The sequence below is a fragment of the Aquarana catesbeiana genome, linkage group LG03 (assembly GCF_042186555.1).
Source record: "Aquarana catesbeiana isolate 2022-GZ linkage group LG03, ASM4218655v1, whole genome shotgun sequence".
Lineage (NCBI taxonomy): Eukaryota > Metazoa > Chordata > Amphibia > Anura > Ranidae > Aquarana > Aquarana catesbeiana.
In genome coordinates, this window is record NC_133326.1 from 301,100,013 (window position 1) to 301,125,470 (window position 25,458).

Below are 25,458 nucleotides of genomic sequence, written 5' to 3' on the forward strand. Positions count from 1 at the left end.
TTTTGTATGTTGTTTACATGCTGATATTTGCAAATGGAAGGTTACATTGCACATTGCACTTTGCTCATGAATTTGGACTAACTATTTTACTTTTGGGGAAATTTTTTTCATATATGTTTGTTTTTTTTTTGTATGCTGTTCACATGCTGATATTTTTAGAATATTTTAGAATATTTGGTTATTGAAGGTATTGGTACACAAGCTAGTAGTTATATTCATGCAGGATAAACACTAAATAGGGGGGTGTATTGCAATGGGAGTAGCGCACTCAACATATATTATTTTATTTTTCACCCAAGGGTGTCTTTTTCCTTGAATGCAGCAACTCAAAAAAATATTTTTAAGATAACACTAATATTTATAAACAATACACATTTTCTTTGCGCCGGTGACACTTGTATATTCATTTAACCACTTGACCACTGGGCACTTAAACCCCCTTAATAACCAGACCAATTTTCAGCTTTCGGTGCTCTCACACTTTGAATGACAATTACTCAGTCATGCAACACTGTACCCAAATGAAATTTTTGTCCTTTTTTTCACACAAATAGAGCTTTCTTTTGGTGGTATTTAATCACCGCTGGGTTCTTTATTTTTTGCGCTATAAAAGAAAAAAGAAAAAAATTCTGTAAAAAATGCATTTTTCTTCGTTTCTGTTATAAAATTTTGCAAATTAGTAATTTTTTCTTCATATATTTTGGCCAAAATTTATACCGCTACATATCTTTGGTAAAAATAACCCAAATCGGTGTATATTATTTGGTCTTTGTGAAAGTTATAGAGTCCACAAGCTATGGTGCCAATCTCTGAAATTTGATCACACCAGAATTACTGACGGCCTATCTAATTTCTTGAGACCCTAACATGCCAGAAAAGTACAAATACCCCCCAAATGACCCCTTTTTGGAAAGAAGACATTCCAAGGTATTTAGAAAGATGCATGATGAGTTTTTTGAAGTTGTCATTTTTTCCAACAATTCTTTGCAAAATCAAGATTTTTTTTTTTCTTTTCACAAAATTGTCATATTAGCAGGTTATTTCTCACACACAGCATATGCATACCACAAATTACACCCCAAAACACATTCTGCTATTACTCCCGAGTACGGCAATACCACATGTGTGCGATTTTTACACAGCGTGGCCACATACAGAGGACCAACATGCAGGGAGCACCTTCAGGCATTCTAGGAGCACCCAGGCCAATTCTGATATTTCTCTCCTACATGTAAAAATCATAATTTATTTGCTAGAAAATTACATAGAACCCCAAAACATTATATATATTTTTTTTAGCAAAGACCCTAGAGAATACAATGTCGGTCGTTGCAACTTTTTATCTCGCACGGTATTTGCGCAGCAATTTTTCGAACTCTTTTTTTTTTTAAAAAAAAAAACAGTTTTGTGCTTTAAAAAAAAAACAAAATAGTAAAGTTAGCCCAATATTTTTGCATAATGTGAAAGATGACGTTATGCCGAGTAAATAGATAACTAACATGTGACCCTTCAATATTGCACACGCTCGTGGAATGGCGCCAAACTTCGCTACTTAAAAATCCCCATAGGAGACGCTTTAAAATTTTTTACTGGTTACATGTTGTGAGTTACAGAGGAGGTCTAGGGACAAAATTATTGCTCTCGCTCTACCGATCACAGCGATACCTCACATGTGTGGTTTGAACACCATTTTCATATGTGGGCGCAACTTACGTATGCATTCGCTTCTGCCTGCGAGGACACGGGGAAAATTTTTTTTTTTTTTTTTATTGTTCATTTTACTTTATTTTAGTTTGAGGCTTTTTTCCAAAAAAAATAAATTTTTTGATCACTTTTATTTCTATTACAAGGAATGTAAACATCCCCTGTAATAGGAATATGGCATGACAGGTCCTCTTTACAGTGAGATATGGGGCCAATAAGACCCCACATCTCACCTCTAGGCTGGGAAGCCTGAAATAAAAAAAAAATGATCCTGGCTTCGATCTTAGCGGTGAGTCGGTAGAAGCACCTGAGGGCGGCGAGAGGGGGGGGACGTCCCCTCTCACCTCCCGTAAGAACGATCAAGCAGTGGAACAGCCGCTATGGTCATTCTTATGGTGTAGGGAATCGCCGGCTGAAAAAGCTGATATCTGAATGATGCCTGTAGCTGCACCCATCATTCAGATATCCCCGCACAAAGTCAAGGACGTCGTATGACGGCCGGCGGGCGGGAAGTGGTTAAAACACATTTTTTTTAACACAAAATTGTCCATTTATACAATATTTCTAACACATAGTATGTACATACCAAAAATTACACCCCAAAATAGATTCTCCTACTTTTCCTGAGCACGGCGATACCACATGTGTGAGACTTCCACAGCCTGGCCACATACAGAGGCCGAGTACAGCCGAGAATGGCTGAGCATGGCAAAATATGGCTGGGTATCACCGAGTATTGCGGTGCATTGCAGAGTATTGCAGACTATTGCACGGGGCATTGCAGAGTATTGCACGGGGCATTGCGGGGTATTGCACGGGGCATTGCGGGGTATTGCACGGGGCATTGCGGGGTATTGCACGGGGCATTGCGGGGTATTGCACGGGGCATTGCGGGGTATTGCACGGGGCATTGCGGGGTATTGCACAGGGTATTGCGGGGTATTGCACAGGGAATTGCAGAGCATGGGGGGGATGGCTGAGCATGGAGGGATGGATGGATGTGACTGTACATGTCACTGAGCTGCGCTGTGGGCACTACGTATCCAGCCCACAGCGCGGCTCCCATCCAATCCCTCCCCCTCTGTGCTGATTGGTACAGAGAGGGGAGGGAGGAACCGGCGTCATGACATGACGCCGGTTTGTTTACATGTGATCGCTCTGTCATTTGACGGAGCGATCACATGGTAAACGGCCGCGATCAGCGGCCGTTTAGGACCCGGCGGCCACGGATGTTCCCGTGTGTGCGCCCCAGGGGGCACACGGGAGCAGTTTTTTGGAATCACGTCATATGACGTGATCCCAGAGTTATCCAGCCGCCCTGCAGCCGTCATTTGACTATGGGGCGGTTGGCAAGTGGTTAATGTCACTGTTGTGCCATATTTTCTCCACTTGATGATGACTGTCTTCACTGTGTTCCATGGTATATCTAATGCCTTGGAAATTCTTTTGTACCCTTCTCCTGACTGATACCGTTTAACAATGAGATCCCTCTGATCCTTTGGAAGCTATTAGCAGCGCTTTACCTTTGGTATTCGGCCACTAGCGGGGGGGTTTTACCCCCCCCCGCTAGCGGCCGAGAAAGGGTTAAAAACCACCGCAAAGCACCTCTGCAGAGGCGCTTTGCCGGCGGTATAGCCGCACTGTCCCATTGATTTCAATGGGCAGGAGCAGTGAAGGAGCGGAGTATACTCCGCTCCTTCACCGCTCCGAAGATGCTGCTAGCAGGACATTTTTTCCCGTCCTGCTAGCACACCGCTCCAGTGTGAAAGTCCTCGGGGCTTTCACACTGGAGACACAGCAGCGGCTGTTCCGGGTCGGTTTGCAGGCGCTATTATTAGTGCAATAGCGCCTGCAAACCGCCCCAGTGTAAAAGGGCCCTAAGAAAATGTGGTTAATCAAAGGCACTTTAAATGATGGCAGGTGTGTACTGACTCCTATTTAACAGTTTTATGAGTTTAAATGTAATTGCTTTTACATCTCCAGTTACAAGAGGGTGTGCACACTTATGCAACCACATTATTTTAGATTTTTACTCCCCCCTAAAAGATTTCAGGTTGCTTTTCAATTGCATTGTACAGTTTATAGGTCACATTAAAGGTGGAAAAAGTTCTGAAATGGTTCATCATTGTCTCATATATTTTTTTTACATCACGGAAACCTGACATTTAAACAGGGTGTGTAGACTTTTTATATCCACTGTAATTGCCTCCAAACATTGATTGTTTTGACCTAAAAAGATTTCTATTGCATTTAGCTGTTATGTTAAAATATTTGAAAATTCTGTTGGATGGTAAGCACATCATGATCATTTATGGCATCATGGTTCTACATTACTAGTTTGGCTCTTTAAGACCCCTCTTTTAGGCTACCAGAAAGCCTGATGAAAGTATCTTTTCGATTTTATCACACTTGTTTATGACCAGATCTAAGCCCCTGTTCACACTGGTGCGGCTTTGAAATCACGCTACTTAAGCACAATTTCATTTGCTACTTCATTTAACAGGAGTCTATGCAAGTCACAATGAAATTGGTGAAAAATAGTGCAGGAACCTTTTTTATAATCACTGCAACATGAGTCACAATGATATGAACAGTTCCATTGCTGGCAATGGGGGGCAACTTATTATGCGATTTGGAACTGTCAAATTTCATCACACCGAAAGTGAACGGGAGCTTACTGTGGTTTTAGTGGCCTTATAGGGATGCAAAATTTGGTGCAGCTGTACATGGTAGCCTATCAGCTTCTAACTTCAGCTCGCCCAATTAAGCTGTGACAAAAAACCTGAAAGCTGATTGGTTTCTATGCGGAGCTGCACCAGATTTTGCACTCTCCAGCTTCAGTAAATCAACCCCATAGTTTCACCTTAAGTAATTTGACATTTCTTGCCCTTTTTCTGCATAAAAATGGTATTGAAAAAAAACATATGCCTTTTACTGGCTTTTTTGTTATTATCTGCAGGCTACCTTGTCTGATTTGTTTTTTTCTTCTGTGCGGTATACTGATTTGTGTTTACTTGATATCTCTTGTTTTTACAGCATCAAGAATTTAGCTTCCTCCTGAAGGAAAGAGTGTGCCCACTTGTGATTAAGCTCTTTTCTCCAAATATTAAGTTCCGACAAGGCTCTAGTAGTAATTCTTCACCTGCACCAGTTGAAAAACCTTATTTTCCTATTTGTATGAGATTGCTTCGAGTTGTTTCAGTTCTCATCAAACATTTTTATGGCCTTCTGGTAAGCTAACTTAATGGGTTTTTTTTTTTTTCTGTAATTGTTGCAGCGCACGACATAATTTATTGCCGTTTTGGCATATACCGTAATACAAATGTATATAAGAAATAATACTAACAAATGAAGTATGTAGTGGTATTGATATATATGCAACTAGAAGAGTGATTTTTTTTTTTTTCTTAATGTGATATGTGTATACGTGCGCTACTATGTACTAGAAAAAAAGAAATAAATAAAAGACTGTGAACACGAAATAACACTGACTGATAGAAATTGTGTGTTACAGGAACCACTACGCGCACACTCCGATATGGCAAGCAAAAATAATGGTGTACTGTTCCTTTAAATCAAACTATTCAAAAATAGTGTATCAAATAGCCATTGATCATGAACAATCAATGACTTTAAACAATCCTACGTGACCTAAAATTCAAATTGCATCAAAAGTTCATAATATAAGTCCTTAAATAGGTGTAATTAAAGTCCTGTTGAATGTGCTTATTGCGTGACTTAAAGAGGTACTGCAGTCTGCTCACATAATTTGTAATAAAAACATCTTTGCCATTCTGAAGCTTCCCTCAAACCACCTTGCATATTATTTTATATACTGTAATTCTGCACTTGCCAAATATTCTGCAGAAATCTCCCTCCACTAAGTCTGGCTGCATGTATTTTAACTGTGGGCAGCTGAAGCTGCTGCCTGTTCACTTCCTCGATTTACACAGACACACTTCCAGCTTTTTTTGGCCCTTTTATGACTCATCCTCCCTCCCTTCCTGGCAAACTCTCACAAGAGTTAGAGAGAGCTGTGCATGATGTCCTTACCAGACAAGAAACAGGAAGTGGGCTGTATAAGGTATTTACTGGCAGAAAAAAAATGTTTTACTATCCAAAGTTAAAACAACAAGGGCAGAATATTTAATAGATGGAAAGTTGAAACAATTACCAAAGGTCCGCTTTAAGACATTAAATCTTCCGTAGAGTGCTTTTTAAAAGTGCTTACATGCCAAAAGTGACTATCCACCACTATGTGCCATGCCGCCTCACCTTGATCTTTGACCTAAGTTAGGTCACTTGCACTTAGTCAAAGTACTGGTGTGACTCCACCTCCAGCTATTAGTGGCCACTTTCCTCATGGTGTCCTTTTTAAGAGACCACTCCTCTCCATCTCCACTGCAGATATTGCTCAATAGCACAATTCCATATAAGTATATTTAAAAGCTTACATGTTATGCACTTATATACAATAAAAAAATAAAATACAGTGTTCTCAATCTTCAGATGGCGTTTCTCACCACACTTCCGATTTGCGCAGAACCAGGACATGACCACACTGGCTCTCCTCAAAAAAGGGAGGGTTTCATAGCGAGAAATTTTTTTTTTTCTTTTTTTATTATTTTTTTTTTTTTTTTTCTTTCTTGTTCATTGAGGAAGATGGGAATTTCTAGTCTGTTGGGTTTCTGTTACCCACAGGAGAAATGGATACTGGCAATAAAAAAAAAAAAAAAAAGTTGGTCAGCAGGATAACCCCACCACCCGCAGCCATCATGTCTTTGCTAGTTTTTGCTAGTGCCCTCAGATGAGTGGATGTGTTTTCTTCAGATATGTTGAATTCTGGATGTCTCCCAAGTCAGCTGTTGAATGCAGGGTTTCCAGTTAATACTGACGTTCCTTGTGTGACAGCACTACATTTGAAGTCTCTTAGTCATCTACAGCTGCTGATAGATTCAGGCCAGATATTGAAAATCCTGTCCAGTCAGCCAAGGAAAGCAGTTTCCCTATTCACTATCTATGCTGATGTGACAGTGCTACAGTCAGCAATGACTAACCTTCTGTGTTTTTTTTACACAGAACCCTGCTATTCAAGTCTTGCCAGTATATGGTGATTCCTTTAGGTAGTTATTATTTCAGAGCTGAGACAGCTTTCCTGTCCCTGTCCTTGTTGCTAACTGTTTTGAATACATTGTGAGATTATGCTGGGTTGAGGTCTCCTCAGTTTTGTACTGGTTTTTTGCTACAGAAGAAACTATATCTGTTTTGCCATGTTTTGTGGGTTAAAAGTCTGCTTTTATTCTGAACTTGCCTTTTACTTTCAAGTGCTTGTAAAGGCTAAAGGTATTTACCTTAAAGTAGAAATATGGGCAAAACAGCTTTTTTACAATTTGGATAGAGTAAGGGAGGGTTCTAATCCCTGTGAGATTTTCGCCATCTGTATCCCTACAGAGATTTACCTTGACTTCCTGTCCCTTAGCCAAACGGGAAATGAGAAGAAATCCCTCCAAATTAAGATAATCCCTTGGGGCCCCCCAGGTCACCAGAACTAGTGTCCCTATTGGAAGATTTCCCCTCTATTACTTTCCTGGGGACAACCCAAAATTTGGGATTTTCTTTTACTTTCAATCATAATGGTAAACAGGACAAATAGAGAAGGGTGATTCTCCTTGAAGCAGTAGTAAACCGCATAAAAAAATAAAATAAAGGGACCCGGACAGTTTAAGTCAGTATGCATTGCTTACACAATATGACAGACTTGCCTGAAAACAAAGCCCTCCATCGGCGCACTTTCACCACTGAAGGCGCACATCTTCACCGGGTCGTCTTTCCGGGTTTGTGGGCTTCGGCTATCTGATTGACCGAGCTGGCAATGATGCATGCGTGTGGGAGTCGCTGTTTACAGCATGGCTCTGAAGGAACGGCACGGGTATGTTGTTCATTCAGAGCGCATGCACTGGTGATGCCCCCGGATGCATCTAAAGTAAATATCTCTTAAACGGCGCACGCTTAGGATATAGTTACAGTATCTATAGGTAAAAATCATACATACAGTTCACTCCCACTTTAACAGGGACACAGACAGCAATAAAAACCTGTTCTAAGCCATCTCTACTCTGTCTAAAACTAAAATAAAAAGTTTTGCCTTTAGTTATACTTTTATACTTCAATGCATTCTCTGCATTAAAGCGATTGTAAGCGATCACCTTGTAAAACAACCCATTCAGTTTAAAATAGAAATTAATGGGAAACCATTGCACAGAGCAGGTAGGTGGGCTGGGATGAGTCTCGTGGCTCATGAACTGAGTCCGTAAGGAGCCGGTGTTGGCCGAGACCACCACGCTGTGGCCCAATCTTTCTAGCACATCTAATTTTTTAACATTTTTACTGTGGAGTACACTACCAGTTTATTTTCCCTGCCCTTTAGCTTGTGATCTGCACCTTAAGTGTTCACCAAAGGGATAACCCTAGTATTAGCCCTGCAGCGCTCTTGTGACATCCCCTTTATGGGATACTTAGACAATTTCCTGTTGAAGGAATAGCTGGTGTGAGCTATATTAGACAATGAGGCTTTGACTATCCAGAAGTTACAGTGGTTCGGGTGGATTCTGAACCTTCATAAATGGTCACAAGAACTAAACTTAGCATTTGGACATCTGGGTCTAGTGCTGGGCACAGCGTTTTCTTCCACAGGAAAAACTTCAGACTCTCCTGTATCAGATTCCAGGTTTTACAATAAGTACAAAAATCCTATTATTGGGGGCCACTCGCCATTTTACAGCCCTCCGCCTTTAAAGTTGTATGGATTGTGAAGGAAGGGTGTCGTTGTCTGTAGCAGGCTGTTTACTAAAGGACAACCTAGGTCATAGCTGTGTATATTAGCTGTATAAAGACTTGGGCTACTTTCAAACTGCTCCGTTGCAAAAGCGCATTAAAAGCACATATGTGTTTTTACTGTGCTTTTGTCGTGTTTCCGCTGCGTTTTGCACCTGTGAAAAAAAAAACATGTAACTTTAAACCTGCACCAAAAAAGTTTTTGCTCCCTTGTTGATATGGTTTCCATTCATTTCAGTGGGGAGGTGTGTTTTTGGTGTGTGTGGGTTTTTTTTTTTTTTCTGCACCAAATATGTGGCCAGCAGGATTTTTTTAAAACGCAGCAGGCCTGCAATAGATCAGAGTTCTGCTTTTTTTTTTTTTAACCGGAATAAAAAGGGATCAGTGTGTAAGCAGCCTTATGTTAGAAATAAGTTTATCTTATTTTGGCCGAAGAGTAGCTTGCCCAGGCCTTTCAACTCAGCAGCTGAGGGCTCCTTGTGAAGGGATATTGAGCTTTTTTTGCTATGCATAACATTATAATGGCAGTCAGATGCAAGCACCATATATATTTATAGTCTGCAAATATACTCCCCTTGTTAAAAAACATATAAAAAATACACAGCAGTCCTTCCATTCTAATAGTGTATTCCTAAATCTTGTTCTACTGGATTACTGGTATGCACCAACACTGACATGGCTTGTGAAGTATAGAAGGTAGGTAAGAGTTTGGTGCACTATCTGCTTGGGGGAGGGGATACAATAAAATCCACAATAGGTCACTGCTGCATACAGGTGTTTTACTTGTAGTTTTAAAGATTCCTATTTGGTTTATCACAAATGGTCATTTTCTTTCAAATTGTGCTAAATTAACTTATTTAACCTGAACTCTTTTAGGTGACAGAGTGTGAAATCTTTTTATCGCTGCTAGTGAAATTCCTGGATGCTGATAAACCACAGTGGCTCCGAGCTGTAGCTGTGGAGTCCATACATAGGCTTTGTGTTCAACCTCAGCTTCTCAGGTAAATGATTTACATTCACACACTCAGTTTTTAAAGCAAAACAAATCTCAAAGCTACATCTGATGACTATTGATCTATTAACTATTAATAATACTATAGGATCAGTATTCTTATTACAGGATTTATATAGCACCAACAGTTTGCGCAGCACTTTACAACACAAGAGCAGACAGTACAATTACAATACAATTCAATACAGGAGGAATCCGAGGGCCCTGCTCATTAGAGCTTACAATCTAGCAGTATAGACAGATTTAGAAAATCCAGGTCCAGAGTTTGGATCATGTTAACCCTATGGTCTGGATTTGTATTTTAAAGAAATTTTCCATCAACAAATCTTGGTTTGGTTGGGACTGCTCTGTGTAGTAATATTTTTTTATTTTTTTGGGGCATCTCTGTTGCTTGTACCAGAGTCCACCCAATGAAATAAAGTTGTTCCCATGTGTATTTTATGGTAGCCTTGTAATTCCATGTGTCACCAGCAGGTAATAATAGTGGTCTTGAACCCCTAAGCTTCAGAACTTGTTTTATGTTACAGCATGGGCCCTAATTAAATAGCGAAAATCAATAAAAGAAAATAAATCCATGTGTTTTACACCTGGAGTAGGATCAGCCAGCATGCTTCATTACTTATATTTGTACCAAAATTGCATTCATGTGTAACGTATTTGCTTGTATTTTTTTTTTTTTTTAACAATTATGCCCCACCCTAAAGCTGTATTAAACAAAAATGTACGATATTTAGAAATAGCTGCCATTTATTTGCACCACATCCTAATTATGTATCAGGAAAAAAAATCACAAAGGGAAAATGTACAGACTTTACTGGTACCAAGGAAGACCTACACGTGTAAAATGACAGTCGGTTTATTACAAAGTTAAAAGCCAACATGGATAAAACACCAATTGGGAAATAAATCCCAAGTTTGTTACATCTTATCAAATAGTGTGTATACAGGTATCACATTCAATTCACTCCTCCGTCTAATGTAATCCAAGAGATCAATGCGTTTCACACAGTATGCTTCTTTAGGATCTTATTTCTTGGAGACGATGGTAAATAACCTGACTAAAAAATAGGACATATTATACATACAGTTTATAACTTGTATATGTGCACAGTTCATAATTTGCCAGGCGAAGGGAGTAATATACATTATGTTTTGTAAATGTAAGTAAATGGATTGTCTTCCTTGGTACCAGTAAAGTGCATAGATTTTTCCTTTGGGAATTTCTTTCTGAAAAAAAAAATTTAATTTATTGTAGCTTACCAATTCTTAGATGTGGCTGCATTAGTTTTCTTTTTTTAAGGTTTTTTTTTTCCCCTGGTGATCCAGCCAGTAACACACTTCCTGTCTTAGGGTGTCTGCATTCTGTTTGAAGTTGTAAACCAGACACGTTTTGGACAGCAGCATTGTCAATCTGGGGAGGGTGGTGTTAGATGCACTAGCAGATTTATGAACTTGACTAACAATTTGAAGCTGAGGTCCAGCTTACACTTTATAAGCAGCAAACTTTTTTTTTTCTTATGGGATAAAAGTTATCCATAAGTGAATAAAAGCTGATCACTTTAAGCACCTCTGTCAGCGGTAATTGGTTTGTCTCAACCATCTAAGTGCTACTTTGTTTGGACAGTTTGATCTGTTAAAGTAAGTTGAAAGATAACAGACTTACTGGCTGAATCACCAGGTGAAAACAAAGGAAAAAAGCCTAAAAAAGAAAACGAATGGAGCTGTCACATATAAGATTTGGTGAGCTGCAATTTAATAACGTTTGATCTGGGTTTAATATGGCTTTAAGGTGTAAACACTGTTGTGCAGTATTCCATCTAACACTCTGCTGTAAAAACTACATTTTTTTTAGTTCATCAATTTCCTACAGGATACAATATAAAATTCCCATTCTTGCCTACTGTACAAAGCCTTTAGCAGTTCGCTTCTTTTTTTGTCTTCCTTTTAGGCTGTTTGGATATGAACTCCTTTACAAACTTTTCTCTGCTTATAAACAACTTTTCACATGTTTGTCTTAAACCTTCGATAATTTTCTTGTGCTGCTTCCTTACTGTGAAACTATCCTTTGCATTGATTCAAACATTCACCCTCCCTCCAAGTATTTAAAAGAGATGTCTGGTCAAAGTTTTTATGGCCATACTTGTCTTCTGGGTCATAAGAGTGCATTTACTTTTGCACTCCTGTGACCCAGAATCGGCTGACAGTAGGCAAAGGCCTGTTGGCTGATGTCACAGAGCTTGTCCGGGCTCTGAAAGGATCTTGACAATAGTGCTTGCATCGGCTTCTCCTGCCCCCTCTACAGCCTGGCGCTCCAGGGAGTGCTGGAAGGGCAGAGCAGTGAGCTGTGACTGGGAGTTACCTTTCTCTGCTCAGAGCAGACCGAGAACTGAGCAATCATTGGTCATATGATCGCTCAGTTCTTGGTGTTAGAGCCAGAGGGGGACCGCTGCAGCATTAGACTGATACTGCAGCATTAGACTGATACTGCAGCAATTTATGCGAGTATGTACCTGTATGTTTATTTTTTTTATTTCCCACACTTCTCCTTTAAATCCATGCATAGAACCTGACTTTTCTGAAAGGGTTGGAACCTCAATATATAACACTTCTGATTTTTCAAATCTATTGCTTTAAGATCTCCCCTTACTTTAACAAAGTTCTCAAAGTATTTTATGTATTTGTGTATTTTTCATTGGTATTGTTAAAGCTCTTGTATGTTCTGACTTAGAATGATGCTTCTAAAAATATTGGTTTCATATCAATGCAGAAATCATAACAAGAATACTTTTACCACACCCAGGTCTTTCTGCCAGTCCTATGACATGAAGCAACACTCCACTAAAGTTTTTCGGGATATTGTCAATGCTCTGGGATCCTTTATTCAGTCACTTTTCCTTATTCCAAGTACTGGAAATGCATCAAACACATCCAACCCAAATGGTATTCTTTTTCTTCTTGTGGAATGTTTCTATAATTTTGTATGTTTTGGTTAAAACTAAAGCGCTAATCTAATCGAATATTTTTGAAAACGAAAGCCTCGGCCAAATATCGCCTGGAATCAGCCGGTACAGTAGATACCAGCTGACATTCGGCCCGTGTGTATGGGTCCTTGTTTGACGGAAGCCTATCTCATGGACGGCTTCTGTCAAAAGAGTTGCTGGAAAATCGGCAGCTGACTGGTGTGTTCTGGCAGGATGGGGGGGGGGGGCAGACCCCCTGTCAGAACACAATAGCTCACCGGGGAGATCACTGTACTAAAATCGCATGGTTAGTACACCGACCTCTTCCAGAGCTCAAAAAAAAAAACCTTGCCGTGTGTACCTAGTACACACTATGAGTTTTTTCCGTTCAACCCAGTGGGCTGAACAAAAAAAAAAAAAATGAATAGCTCGGGAAGAGTCGCTGTATTAACAATCTGATGTTAGTACAGCGATCTCCGATGCTGAGCTATTGTTTTCTGACAGGGGGCGGGGCTGATCAGATGCCGATCGGCAGACCTTTTTCGGTCATGCCTCTTTGACAAAAGCCGGCTTCTGTCGCACCAGCTGCTGTACACACAGGCTGAATGTCGGATGGTTTCTATTGAACCGGACGAGGCTGCCCGATATTTGGCCCGTGTGTGCGGCCCTTAAACATCATATCATAGCCATATGTATTTCTTTTTTCAAGCAGCGAGAAGGGGACAGATATGCAATTAATTATCTAGCAGCCTCTGTCCACCTCTCTTTTACATAACGCAGAGTGACAGAAAATGTTGTGGCTCTTCTATTGAGTTTTATGAGCTAATGTCTTTCCCTGGTTCATACATCATCAGCAGTGACAGGTTTGGCAGGAGGAATGCCTCATCTTAAGGCTAAAGTTCTAGTATCTCTAAGTTTGGATGGCAGATTGAGGCATGGGAACAGCTTAGCAATACATTTGTTCCAGTGTATCTAAATTCCTTATGCTTACCAATTTAGATGCAAGCAGTGCTTGGGGAGTGCATCTTTGCAGTTCATAGATATTGTATGTAGCTTAGTCTTATGATTAGAATTTGTTTAGCTCAGTGGTATATTTTACTTTATAAATGTTTTTTTTTGTTTTCTTCTTAATGACAGCTGGTTCCATCTCCAGTGGTCCTGCTGCTAATCAAAGCACTCCAGGGATGGTAGTAGCTGCTGGCAATGCAAGTGTACTCCCTGCCTTTGAGTACAGAGGTACCTGGATCCCTATAATGACCATTTCTGTTCAAGGCAGCGCCAAGGCAACTTAGTAAGTTGAGACAATTAAAATATGGTTTTAGCCAGTTAATATCTTAAATATTTTTGCATTGGGACAGGGCATTTCAGGGCATTGTAATTATTTTTCTCTATATTTTAGAGTTTTGATGAAAAATACAATTTTAGATGAAACCTGGCTTTATGTTCAACACTTTTTAGGCACAAACTTTTGCTTGCCTCAGGATCTCCAGTGACAAAACTAATTGATTGTAGGTTCATAACCTTGACCTTACTCTTTGCTGTAAATCCTAATCAGTCCTAGTTCAGTTCCCTGGTTTGAACATACATAAATGATGGTAATGTCGTGAGTGGGAGGCTAGCACTTTGATTTCAACCAGTGAACTTTATTGCTTAATCTAGAATAAAAATGGAAAATGTAGTATGATTTTTCAGTGTATCGCATTTTAGCCTGAAATGTCCTTTACTTCAATGACGATTTTGTTAAAAACATTTTCAAATTACTTGTAGAGATTTAAAGTGAATGTTTGACTTACAATTACCTTGAATTATAAATATGCATTACATTTTACAGTAAGAAGAATAAACAAATTCACTTATTCTTTTTAGTCTTGAAATGCTGGATAAGGTAGAGCCACCTACCATCCCAGAGGGATATGCCATGTCAGTGGCATTTCACTGCTTGTTAGATCTTGTGCGGGGCATCACCACCATGATTGAAGGAGAAATTGGCCAGGCTGAAACAGACTCCCAAATTTCAGCGGAAGAGACTCCATCACAAACTAGTGATCAAAAAGACCTAAGAACTGTGTCTGACCCACCGGAGCAAGAACCAGGTTATGTGATGATTTGTTTTTATAAGACTAATGCATTACTTAAAAAATGTATCATTCAACTTTTCTGAGGGGCTGATTTATAATGGGTAGTGGGTATCGCGATACTGCACAGAGTTCTGACTGCAAAATGCAACAGAGAGAGCTCCTTGATTGGTCGACAACTGGACCGTTTGTCCGTTTTTTTGACCGTTTTTTTGGCTTGTCTACTTAAAACAAAAAATTCTAACACTATATGTCTTCTACATCAACTTGTTATCTATCTTTTTTAACCACTTCAGCCCCGGAAGGTTTTACCCACTTCCTGACCACACCATTTTTTGCGATACAGCACTGTATCACTTTAACTGACAATTGCTTGGTCTTGCAATGCTGTACTCTAATAAAATTGATGTCCCTTTTTCTCCTTTGTTCATCGACGGACACATCGCCTTCTTAATCTTGACCGTTGGGTTATATCGCCTCTGCAGGAGTAGGACTAGGCAGAACATAAAACTTGGCTACGCCCCATGGGCGTCCTCAATCAGTACATAACTCCCTCCCTGCTCTAGGTATTTAGTTTATTTCTGTCTAGTTAGGAGTAAGGACCTAACTCCTTGCTGGGATCTTGTGTTCCTAGCAAATTTTGCTTTTCGTCTCTTTCTTCCATGCATTTTCTCTTGGAAGATCTACAATCAACTGCCGGGCTGGGGGACGGGCTGGGGGACGGGCTGGATAATCTAGATCCATTGGTCTTCCCAGCCCAGCCAGCGAGCGCGTGCAGACCACAGCTACGTGCTAGGGAGGCCACTACATAGCCTCAACGGACAGCGGCTGGCCCGCGAGCTAAATGTCAGGGTCGCATACAACCGGGCTCTGGTCTGAGTTGCAGCGTTCCCTTGGTTGACAGCTCCTCCACTGCGGTGGCAAGGAGTTCTATCTGGATTGTTACCTGCACCATGGATCAGTAAGTACAGTCCCCCCTCTCCCCCTTTGTGCGGTTTGGGGTGGACGGGGAATACCCTCCAGGGATGGTCGGGCCTGACTGCGGGTTCCCTCCTCCCATCCCAAAAGTCCCTCAGGGGTCCCAGGGCAGGCGGCAGAGACCCCTGGGGGTCTCCCCCACCATTCCCCTTCTGTTAAGGTCTTGAGGTGGTATGTGTCCTGCCCTGGCGGTATGGGGGGGTTCCAGGACCCCTAGGTGCATGCCCTACTGTGTGGGGGGTCGTGGTGCAGAGTGCACAGCGGAGTCCCCTTAAATGTTCACCCTGCCTGGCGTAGTACAGTACCTTTTGGGGGGTCCCCTTGCAGAGTGTTGAGGGCACAGAGAGGTTCCTGGCAGCATGCGTCAGCATATCAAATGGTCGGCGGCCAATTTTTCGTACTGCAGGGTCTTTCTTTTCCCTATGGAGCCTCAGGGTCACATCTCCCCCACTGACCCCCTCTTGGAGGTGGCAGGTCCCTCTGAACCCCAGCTACCCATGATTGCGCTGACAGCGGTCCTAGAGTCATTGGTATTCCGGGTGGAATTAGCGTGTGGGTAAAGGCCCAGAAGGAAGCGTCCCCGCCTTCCCCTGCTCAGTCTGTCTCATCTGATTCAGAGACTGATGCTGCTAGGGGCGCGGGCCGTCCAGGGGAGCTTGATATCACGGCCCCTGACCTGACCGATAGTGAGGATGAATCCTCTATGGTCACAGCAGCGAGTGAAAAAGCTGGACACACTTATTACTGCGGTTTAAAAATGGAGGATGCGGCTGAGGGGGTCACGGACGTTGCTGTGTCTTTTGGTACACATAAGTCACCTCGCACACCTAAGGTGTTTCCTTATCTGCCTTATTTTGACAGGTTTACCTATAAGGAATGGGAACAACCAAAGTCACCCTTTGTGATCCCCAAATGTTTCTCAGTACATTATTCCTTTGAGGAATCACTTTTAAAAAAGTGGACTACTCCACCAGTGGTGGACCCTCCTGTCTCCAGGTTGAATAAAGCAACCATGATCCCAGTAGAGTAATCCACATCCTTTAAGGACCTGGCTGACAGGAAAGCAGAGGCTGTGGCACGCAGCATGATTACTATGGCTGGTTCAGCATTGCCTCCAGTCTTGGCCCCGGCCCTGATGTCGCAGACCCTAACTGAATGGGTCAACCTTCTGCGCCAGGGTCTGAGTAGTGAATAGGTTCCCACGACTTATGTTGATTTAGCGGACTAGTTGGTAGATGAGTTGCAGTTTATTTGTGATACAGCCTTGGATGCAGCTCCTGTGCTGTCTAATCACTGAAACAGAAAGCTTGGCTGTGTGGTGTCTCTTAAGAATTGGTCTGCAGACCAAGCCTCTAAAAAAGAATCTCATTGATCTGCCCTTTCAAGGCAAACGCCTGTTTGGGGCTTGGATGACATTATTAAGGTTGTCACAGGGGGAAGAGCACCTTCCTGCCACAATCTAGGAAAGGGAAGGAGCCTCGTCGCAGATGGGGGCCTTCCTTCTCAGCCCATGGGAAATTATTTCGGGCAGATAAAGGAAACTGATCTCTCAAGACTGCCCCGGGAAATTCAAAGCAATCGTGGTCTGGTAAGCCTAGAGCTGGCTTCTCTGGATCCGCTGACAAAACTCCTTCAGCATGAAGTTCTGCCCTCACCCATTACTGGGGTGGGGGACATTTTCACTGGTCTCCAGCTTTGTGGACCTCCTTCGTGAGCATAAAGGGGGTCAACAAATGGAACCTTTTGGGAGTTTGTCCGCTTTAGGGAACCCGGAGTTTCCTTATGTGGATATAATTCCTGAAAAGGTTCGGTTGACGTCTGAACTACCCAAAGTCCCCGCTATCCCTGTCCAGAAAATGTAATTACCTGCGTCTGACTCTGGAGTTAATGCTGACCAGGTTAGTAGTTTTTTCTACTCAAACTTCGGCCCCTTCAGCAGGTTCAGTTCAACAGGAAGTTACAGAGACTCGTGGCAATCTTAAGGGTTCCTTTGGTAGACGCTGCAGTCGCCCTAGTGCCACTGCGGGGCCAACACCTTCTTTTGCTGTGCCTGCGAAGGACCCAGGGCAAAAGTCTTGTGGTCATTCTGGTGGCCGTAAACGTCCCTTGGGAGCTACCTCTCAGAGAGGACTAGTTGTTCCGAGGGCTGATTTACCATCCTTCTTTACAGTTGCTGGTTTTAATGGCCTAGCCATTGAAAGCCAGGTACTAAGAGACAGATTTGTCGGGATAAGTGATCCCTACTATGTTGAAGGCGAGGAAGTCGACTTCCAGTAAGATATACCATCGTACGCGGAAAGCGTACATTTCTTGGTGTGAGTCAATTAGTGCTCACCCTCGCTCCTTTTCTATAGGTTGGATCTTGGCCTTTAAACAGGGTGTTAAGCAAAGGTTGGCCTTGAGTACCATCAAGGGCCAGGTGTTTGCCTTAGCAATCTTCCTTCAGCGACCCTTAGCCACTCACTCTTTTAGTTCGTACCTTCATTCAAGGAGTCTGGCATGTGGCTCCACCTGTATGGTCTCTTTTGTCGCCATGGGATTTAAATTTTGTACGATCGGTTCTCCAAAAACCTCCATTCGAGAATATTCGGGAGATTTCCTTACCTATGTTGTCCCAGAATGTGGCATTCTTGGTGGCTATTACCTCAGTCCGCTGGGTTTTTGAGTTTGCGGCATTATCCTGTCGTAGTCTCTATTTAGTACTCCTTAGGGATAAAGTGGTTTTTCGTCCCTGTCTGTCATTTCTGCCCAAGGTTGTCTCTGACTTCCATTTGAATGAGGACATTGTGTTGCTGTCCTTGTGTGCCAAGCTGGCCCATCCCAAGGAATTTGCTTTTCATACCTTAGTTGTGGTTCGTGCGATTGGGGTGTATCTGGCAGACACGGAGGTCAGACTCGCTTTTTGTACTTACACAAGGACCAAGGAAAGGGCTGGCCACTTCTTCGGCTACCATCTCCAGATGGATCAGACAGACGGTGACTCAGGCCTATTCTATTAAAGGTCGGGTTCCTCCTTTCCCTGTCACGGTACATTCTACTCGGGCGCATGGTACTTCTTGGGCCTTCTGTCATCAAGCGTCAGTATCACAGGTTTGCAAGGCGGCCACTTGGTTGTCGGTGCATACCTTCACTAATTTCTATAAAGTAGATATTTTGCCATCTGCGCATGCTTCTTTTGGCCGCAAGGTTTTGCAGGCTGCTGTTTAAGAGGGGGGTTCCCTCTTGAGGAGTGTTTTTCTTTCTTCAAATTTTTATTTTTTAGATGGGGCTCCTTATATTCCCCACCCCTCATTTTTTCTTTGGCACTGCTTTTGGACTTTCCAATGGTCAAGATTAAGGAGGCGCTGTGTCCGTTGATGAACGAAGAAGAAAATGGGATTTTTGTACTCGCCGTAAAATCCATTTCTCCAAGTTCTTCGGACACAGCACCCACCCTTCTATGGAGTTTTGATACTTCTATTACTGCTTGCTACTAAACTGAATACCTAGAGCAGGGAGGGGGTTATATACTGACTGAGGACGGCCCATGGGGCGTAGCCAAGTTTTATGTTCTGCCTAGTCCTACTCCTGCAGAGGCGATATAACCCAATGGTCAAGATTAAGAAGGCGATGTGTCCGTCGACTAACTCGGAGAAATGGATTTTACGCTGAATACAAAAATCCAAGCATTCTTTTGGTGGCATTTGATCAACTGTGCGGTTTTTATTTTTTTCGCTATGAACAAAAAGACGGACAATTTTTATTTTTTTATTTGAAAAGAAAACAATATTTTTTTACTCTCTGCTATAATACATATCCCCAAAAAATGTAAAAAAAAAAAAACGAATTTCTTCATTAATTTAGGCCAATATGTAATCTGCTACATATTTTTGGTAAAAATAAGCCTATATTGATTGGTGAAATGCACTGATCACTGTATAAATGACACTGGCAGGAAAGGGGCTAACAAAAGGGGGTGCTCAAGGGGTTAAATGTGTTCCCTGGGAGGTGTTTCTAACTGTAGGGGGAAGTGTCACTGGAGGAAAAGAGATTGTGGTTCAGCTTAGCTGAAACACGATCTCTCGCTCTTCCTCCCTGACAGATCAGCGGTGTGCTTTGTTTACATCAGCACACGGCTAATCCATCTCTCCACAGAATGATCAGTGGATCAAGACCACTGAACCCACTGATTGGCTCCTGCTGTGTCCAATCACAGCAGGAGCGGCGCGCGCCCCCTAAACTGTGTGCACAGAATCACGTACAGGTACGTGATTTTGCGCACCCGGGCCACCCTGCCGCAGTAAATGTACGTGGGGCGGTCCAGAAGTGGTTAATAGTAGTGTGTATTTTTAAATCTGTTAGTATAATCCTCCTTTATTGTCATTCTTGTTTAGTTGGTAGAACTGTTTGGGAAGAAATGATTAATGCCTGCTGGTGTGGCCTTCTCGCTGCTCTCTCTCTGCTTCTAGATGCAAGGTAAGTTGTAAAACTATGCCCCAGCACAAATTTTGTACTATCAGATTAACAACATAGAAGGCAATGTAGTGAGAGGTTATTACAGGGTGAAGGCGCTGTCATTGCTTTGCATTACATTGCATTGCAGATGAAATCCAAGATAGACTTCTCAGCATAAGATTAACAGTGCTGGACCTGGTTCGCTAATATGATTTAAGACATGCATGTTAGCATAAAAATCACTGGCGTCTTGTAATGTGCTTACTGTGTATTAGTGAATGTGAGCTCAAAGCAGAACTGAAACCTTACAGTCATCTCAACTGTGAGTAGTAAACACAATTTAGAAAATAAAAATGCTAGGTTTTGCAGTAAAAGAAAACATGCACTATGTCCTCATTTGTTGTTACCCTCTCCTACTTCTGTGTGGCCTATCTTCCTTCATAGTTTTCTGCTAGTATTCGCCCCCCCCCGAATTGTATAAAAAATTTGTATTCTCCAGAAATAATTTCACAATGTATTCGAAGTTGACATTTAAATCTGACCATGTTTCCATTTCATTATGATTCATTGTAATATTTTCCCATCTTAAACTACTCTTGATCCAAGGATATTTTCATTGTTTTTCCTGTGATTGGCAGAATTACAGGGAAAAAGAGGACTACCAATTTGCTGCCCTTAGCTGGAGGGCTATAATCTCTGTAGGATAAAGAAGCCATGAACAATATACATTTAAAAAGGTATTAACTTGTCAGCTTTACCTTCCCTAAATTTGATCTGTTATCTGCTTGGAGTTCTGCTTAAATGCAAATAAATGTCGAAGCATGTCTATTGTGTTTAACGTAATGTGGGCATTAGGCATGCTGCGTATGCCCTTATAAATTCAATTGAAGTACAGAGGCATACATAACACACCCTGTCCTATTCTTCTGCCTGTGCTTCCCCACTGCCGTTATCGGCAATTTACGGCTGTCAAAGCGACATCTGGGACTTCATAAAATATATGTATAACAAAGTATGAATCTTATCCCAGTGCAAAATTCACCACTCTATCAGTAGCGATGTGAAAACATAATCAACATCAAGTGTACAAACAATATATGAAAGCAGAAAAATTTAAATTTAAAACAAAATCATATAGCCCAAAGTGAGGAAAAAAATATGATAAATGTGAGAAAAAACAGCTGGGACTTGCTAAGAGATACAACAGCTAGAATTGACTAGATTGAGTCAGCTATTTTCCCCACTGATTATAAGAGAAGGATAGATGTTCCCTCAATGTATCCCATGACAATTCCTGCTAAATCTCTGTTCAAATATCTAGGTATAAATATACGATTTACTTTGTCTACATACATAAATAACAACTTGAAATGAGTTGTTCAAGCATTTAAAACTTATACTGAAATGAAAATATCTCCCCTTGACTTTGTTGGGCCAAATGATCTTTTTGCCTATATTTTTTATCTACTCACTTTTATCTACTTCATTTTACCAAACAGATTTTCCAGTCCTTTAATTCTCTGATCATTTCCTTCCTATGGCTAGCTTCTGAACTGAGACTTTCACTTGATACCTTGCAGCTACCAAACACCAAGGGTGATAGGACTAGCACTGCCAGATTTAAGGGTATACTGTTAGCATCTCAACTAATATATCCATCATTTTGATGCTTCCACAACAACAAAGGCAACTAATTGCTACTTTTTAAAGAAATTTTCATAAACCTCTATAGGCTGAATAATCCTTACTGAGAGAGGAGGAAGGTCTTTCAATTGTCCCACAAAAAAACTTTTAACTGATGGCAGCTATCCCAGGGGTGCAGTGGGCCCAATTTCAGATGAGAGCACTCCAGTCTTTCATGCTCTCGATCTGGGATGGGAAGAAGGATTCTCTCCCAAACCGGGCTAAGATCCTGCAGAAAACGATCTTATAAATCAAGTGGTGGTTGAACTCGTAAAACTTCTCAGTAGGGCGTCTTTGGTCACAACACCATCCAGTAACGGTCAGGTCACTACGGACGCGGGTGGTCGGGGTGGGAAGCCCACTCGGGAGAACAGATGGTCCAGGGAGTCTGGAACAACCGAACGACCCGCCTTTCTTTCAATGCAAGAGAATTGAAAGATGTTCAAATGGCCTTCAAAGCCTTTGACCCTGCCCTGATTGGAAAGCATGTCCAAGTCCATTTGGACAATATCACTACCATAAGTTATATCAACAAACAGGAAGGTACAAGAGTGGCAGGCCTTTTGAGTATAGCAGAAAAGATTCTAGGGTGGGCAGAAGTAAATCTGCTATCATTTAAAAGGGGAATTTAAATCCCTGGCAGATGCTCTAAGCAGGGAGACTCTTTCCCAAACAGAGTGGTGTCTAAATCAAAGGGTGTTCGAACAAATAGTGGCAAAATGAGGAGTTCCCCAAATAGACCTCTTCGCTACAAGAGAGAACAGGAAGGTGGACCAATTCTTCTCTCTCCAGCGCGACCCCCTCCAGTTCGGGCCTAGATGCCCTATCCCAACCTTGGGAAGCCAACCTGGTATACGCATTTCCACCATTTGCACACATACTGAAGATCATCCAGAAAAAAAATATTCTCAAGAGCAAAGGTCATTTTAATTGCTCTTTTCTGGCCAAGGAGAGCATGGTTCTCAGGGCTACTAAAACTCAGCACAGAGTATCCCTGGAGACTTCCTTGCAGGCCAGATCACATACATCAAGGGATGGTGAATCATCCAGAGGTGAACCGTCTTTCTCTGAAGGCCTGGCTACTGAAAAGGAGCTTTTAGGACAAAAAGGGCAATTGGCAAAAGTAATAGACACTATTCTTAGTAGCCGGAAACCTTGCACTAATCATATATACAATAAGATCTGGAAGAAATTCGGGGCCTGGTGTACGATTAAACAGAAATTCCAGGCCTATGATTCTGGCAGTTCTGGATTTTCTCCAAGCTGGGACAGACCTAAATCTAGCAGTCAGTACCCTCAAAGTACAGGTGTCGGCACTATCTAGCTTCCTAGATCATAGGCAAATAGAAGATCAAAATCGTGAGATTTCTCACAGCTATAAGTCGAAAAAAAGCTCCCAACTCTAACAAGCTCCCTCCTTGGGACCTATCCACAGTACTGCAAAGTTTCTGTAAAGAACCTTTTGGTCCTCTAGAAGATTTACCCATGAGACTTCTAACTTTAAAAACGGTTCTTTTAGTGGCATTAGTATCCTCTAGAAGTGTTAGCGAAAATATAATAATAAAAAAAAAAGATACATGTGCATATTCGGCTCAAAGGTTTCCCTACTCACCCCAGGATCTAAAATAGATATATCAAAATGCAATCAATGGAGATTCGGGGATTCTACACACGCCACAGCAAGCCAAGGACTGCAGGTGACCATAGGAGGCATTTAAGGACCAACTAAATAAATGGTAAAAAAGGTGTGGAGTGTGTAGAATCCCCAAATCTCTATTGATTGCATTTTGATATATATATTTTAGATCCTGGGGTGAGTAGGGATATTATTGAGCCGAATATGCACATGTATCTTTTTTTTTTTTTTCAAATTATCTGTATATTTTATTGATTTTGGTTTTGTTTTTGCTTTACCAAAATGCTTTATAATGATACCAGTGTATATATCTCTTTTTCTATTAGAAGGCTTTTGTTTCTAGGTGGACAGCATCCCCTGAGGGTAACCCAGGTTAATGGCAAAACATGTTGGGAACAACATCAACTTTGCTGTATTCATAAGGACTGTACCACATGTACTTGCTGTAAAATTGTTTTTAAACATTTTTTAACCAATGTTAAAATAGAGTGTTTGTTTTTCTTTTAAATGCATCTCTTTGAATCTATCTACCAGCATGTGCACCTTAAAAATCCCATAATACTTCAATACTCTCCTTTATCTTGGTGTTATAGATATGCCCAATTTAAGCACGCAGTTTGGTATATAGGAGGTGACTCTGACTACTAATAAGCTTTAAATCTTTCATATCCTTGGAATACAACAAATGACTCTCTAAATTATATGTTTCCTTAAAGTAGAACCATTTTTTTTTTTTTTTGATAGAGCAGGGGAAGGTTATAAGGCTTGTTAGTTTTTTTTCGCCATCTGTGTCCCATTGCAGAGATTTTCCTTCACTTCCATAGCCGAACAGGAAGTAAGAGGAAATCCCTGCAAACTAAGGGAATTCTTTGAGGGTCACAAGAACTAGTGTCCCCATTGGACGATTTCCCCTCTATTACTTTTCTAGGGATAACCCAAAATTTGTGATTTTCTTACCAGTTCTAATCCCTCTCTCCACGCTATCCAAAGCTAAAAAAAAAAATTAAAAAAAAAAACTTTAGTTATACTTTAACTCAGACCAGGGCCTTCACTTTAGAGATGGAAGGCATGCTCTTATACCTGAGCTATCTGAGGAGGCTGGGTCAGAAGTTCTAATTACATATTTAGATACTGTCATATTCTCCAAAGATAGAATGATACAAATAAGGTGTCTTTACCAAGCATAATATACTGTACTCCCGTCAGACTATGTAAAATGAGGAAGAGTATATCCAATCAATTGTAAGTGCCATGTAACTGAAGGCACTTTCCCCCATATGGTGTAGGATTGTGGAGAGGCTAAGCCTTTTTGGTTGAAAGTGACAAATTTAATTGCAGATAGCTTTAGGTTTCCGAATGTTTGCAAGCCGGTAACCTGTTTATTGGGCATTATTGAAGCTATAGTTATGGACAGGGACACCAAAATATTAGACTGCTTAATTTTTATGCATGAAAAATGATTGTGATAAAATGAATATACACAGATCCTGTCAGCCTAATAGACTGGAAAAATTAATTAACAATGTTATACCAATATACAAACTGACTTGTATAGCTAGAGAATGCCCCAAAATGCTGAAAACATATAGTTTGATGGGTAGAGTTAAAGGATACAATAAAAGTTCTGAGTGAGACAGGAGATATTCATAATTAACACAGTTCAGGAGTCGAGACTACTGTCTGTACTGCATTTATTCAAGAAGCAAAATAACAATCCAGTCAAAGTAAATGGGCAGAATACAAGCAGAAAATTGAACACACAGGAATAACTTTTGGTCATGTTTGTGGCCACTGCGCTCCATAGTACTAACTGCTTAATTTCTTTTCTGAGTTCCTTATTATTTTAAAGTTTAAAACCTACTGCCTCTCCTCATTCTCTATCCCCATTTAAAGAACAGTGAATGAGGGTTGAGTAGATATAGCTATGCTATTGTACTACGTATGCTCAATGCTATATATAGTGAATATGTTACAATGAAATGTTGATCTGTGTATCATTATTTTATATGTACTCATAAACTATATTACCAGAAGAATTGGGACGCCTGCCTTTACATGCACATGAAGTTTAATGGCATCCCAGTCTTATGCCCTGTACACACGGTCGGATTTTCCAACGGAAAATGTGTGATAGGACCTTGT

At 41.2% G+C, this 25,458-nt stretch overlaps 1 protein-coding gene across 2 annotated transcripts in view; it reads left to right on the forward strand.

The window, feature by feature from the left end:
* The window catches only part of MON2 (MON2 homolog, regulator of endosome-to-Golgi trafficking), a 230,655-nt gene that overhangs the window by 64,707 nt on the left and 140,490 nt on the right, over positions 1-25,458 (forward strand). For both annotated transcript variants that reach the window (XM_073620251.1, XM_073620252.1), the window contains exons 8-13: positions 4,741-4,935; positions 9,415-9,539; positions 12,351-12,490; positions 13,648-13,801; positions 14,377-14,603; positions 19,937-20,018. In XM_073620251.1, the coding sequence (XP_073476352.1) occupies positions 4,741-4,935; positions 9,415-9,539; positions 12,351-12,490; positions 13,648-13,801; positions 14,377-14,603; positions 19,937-20,018 (923 nt within the window). The remainder of the gene's footprint in view (positions 1-4,740; positions 4,936-9,414; positions 9,540-12,350; positions 12,491-13,647; positions 13,802-14,376; positions 14,604-19,936; positions 20,019-25,458) is intronic.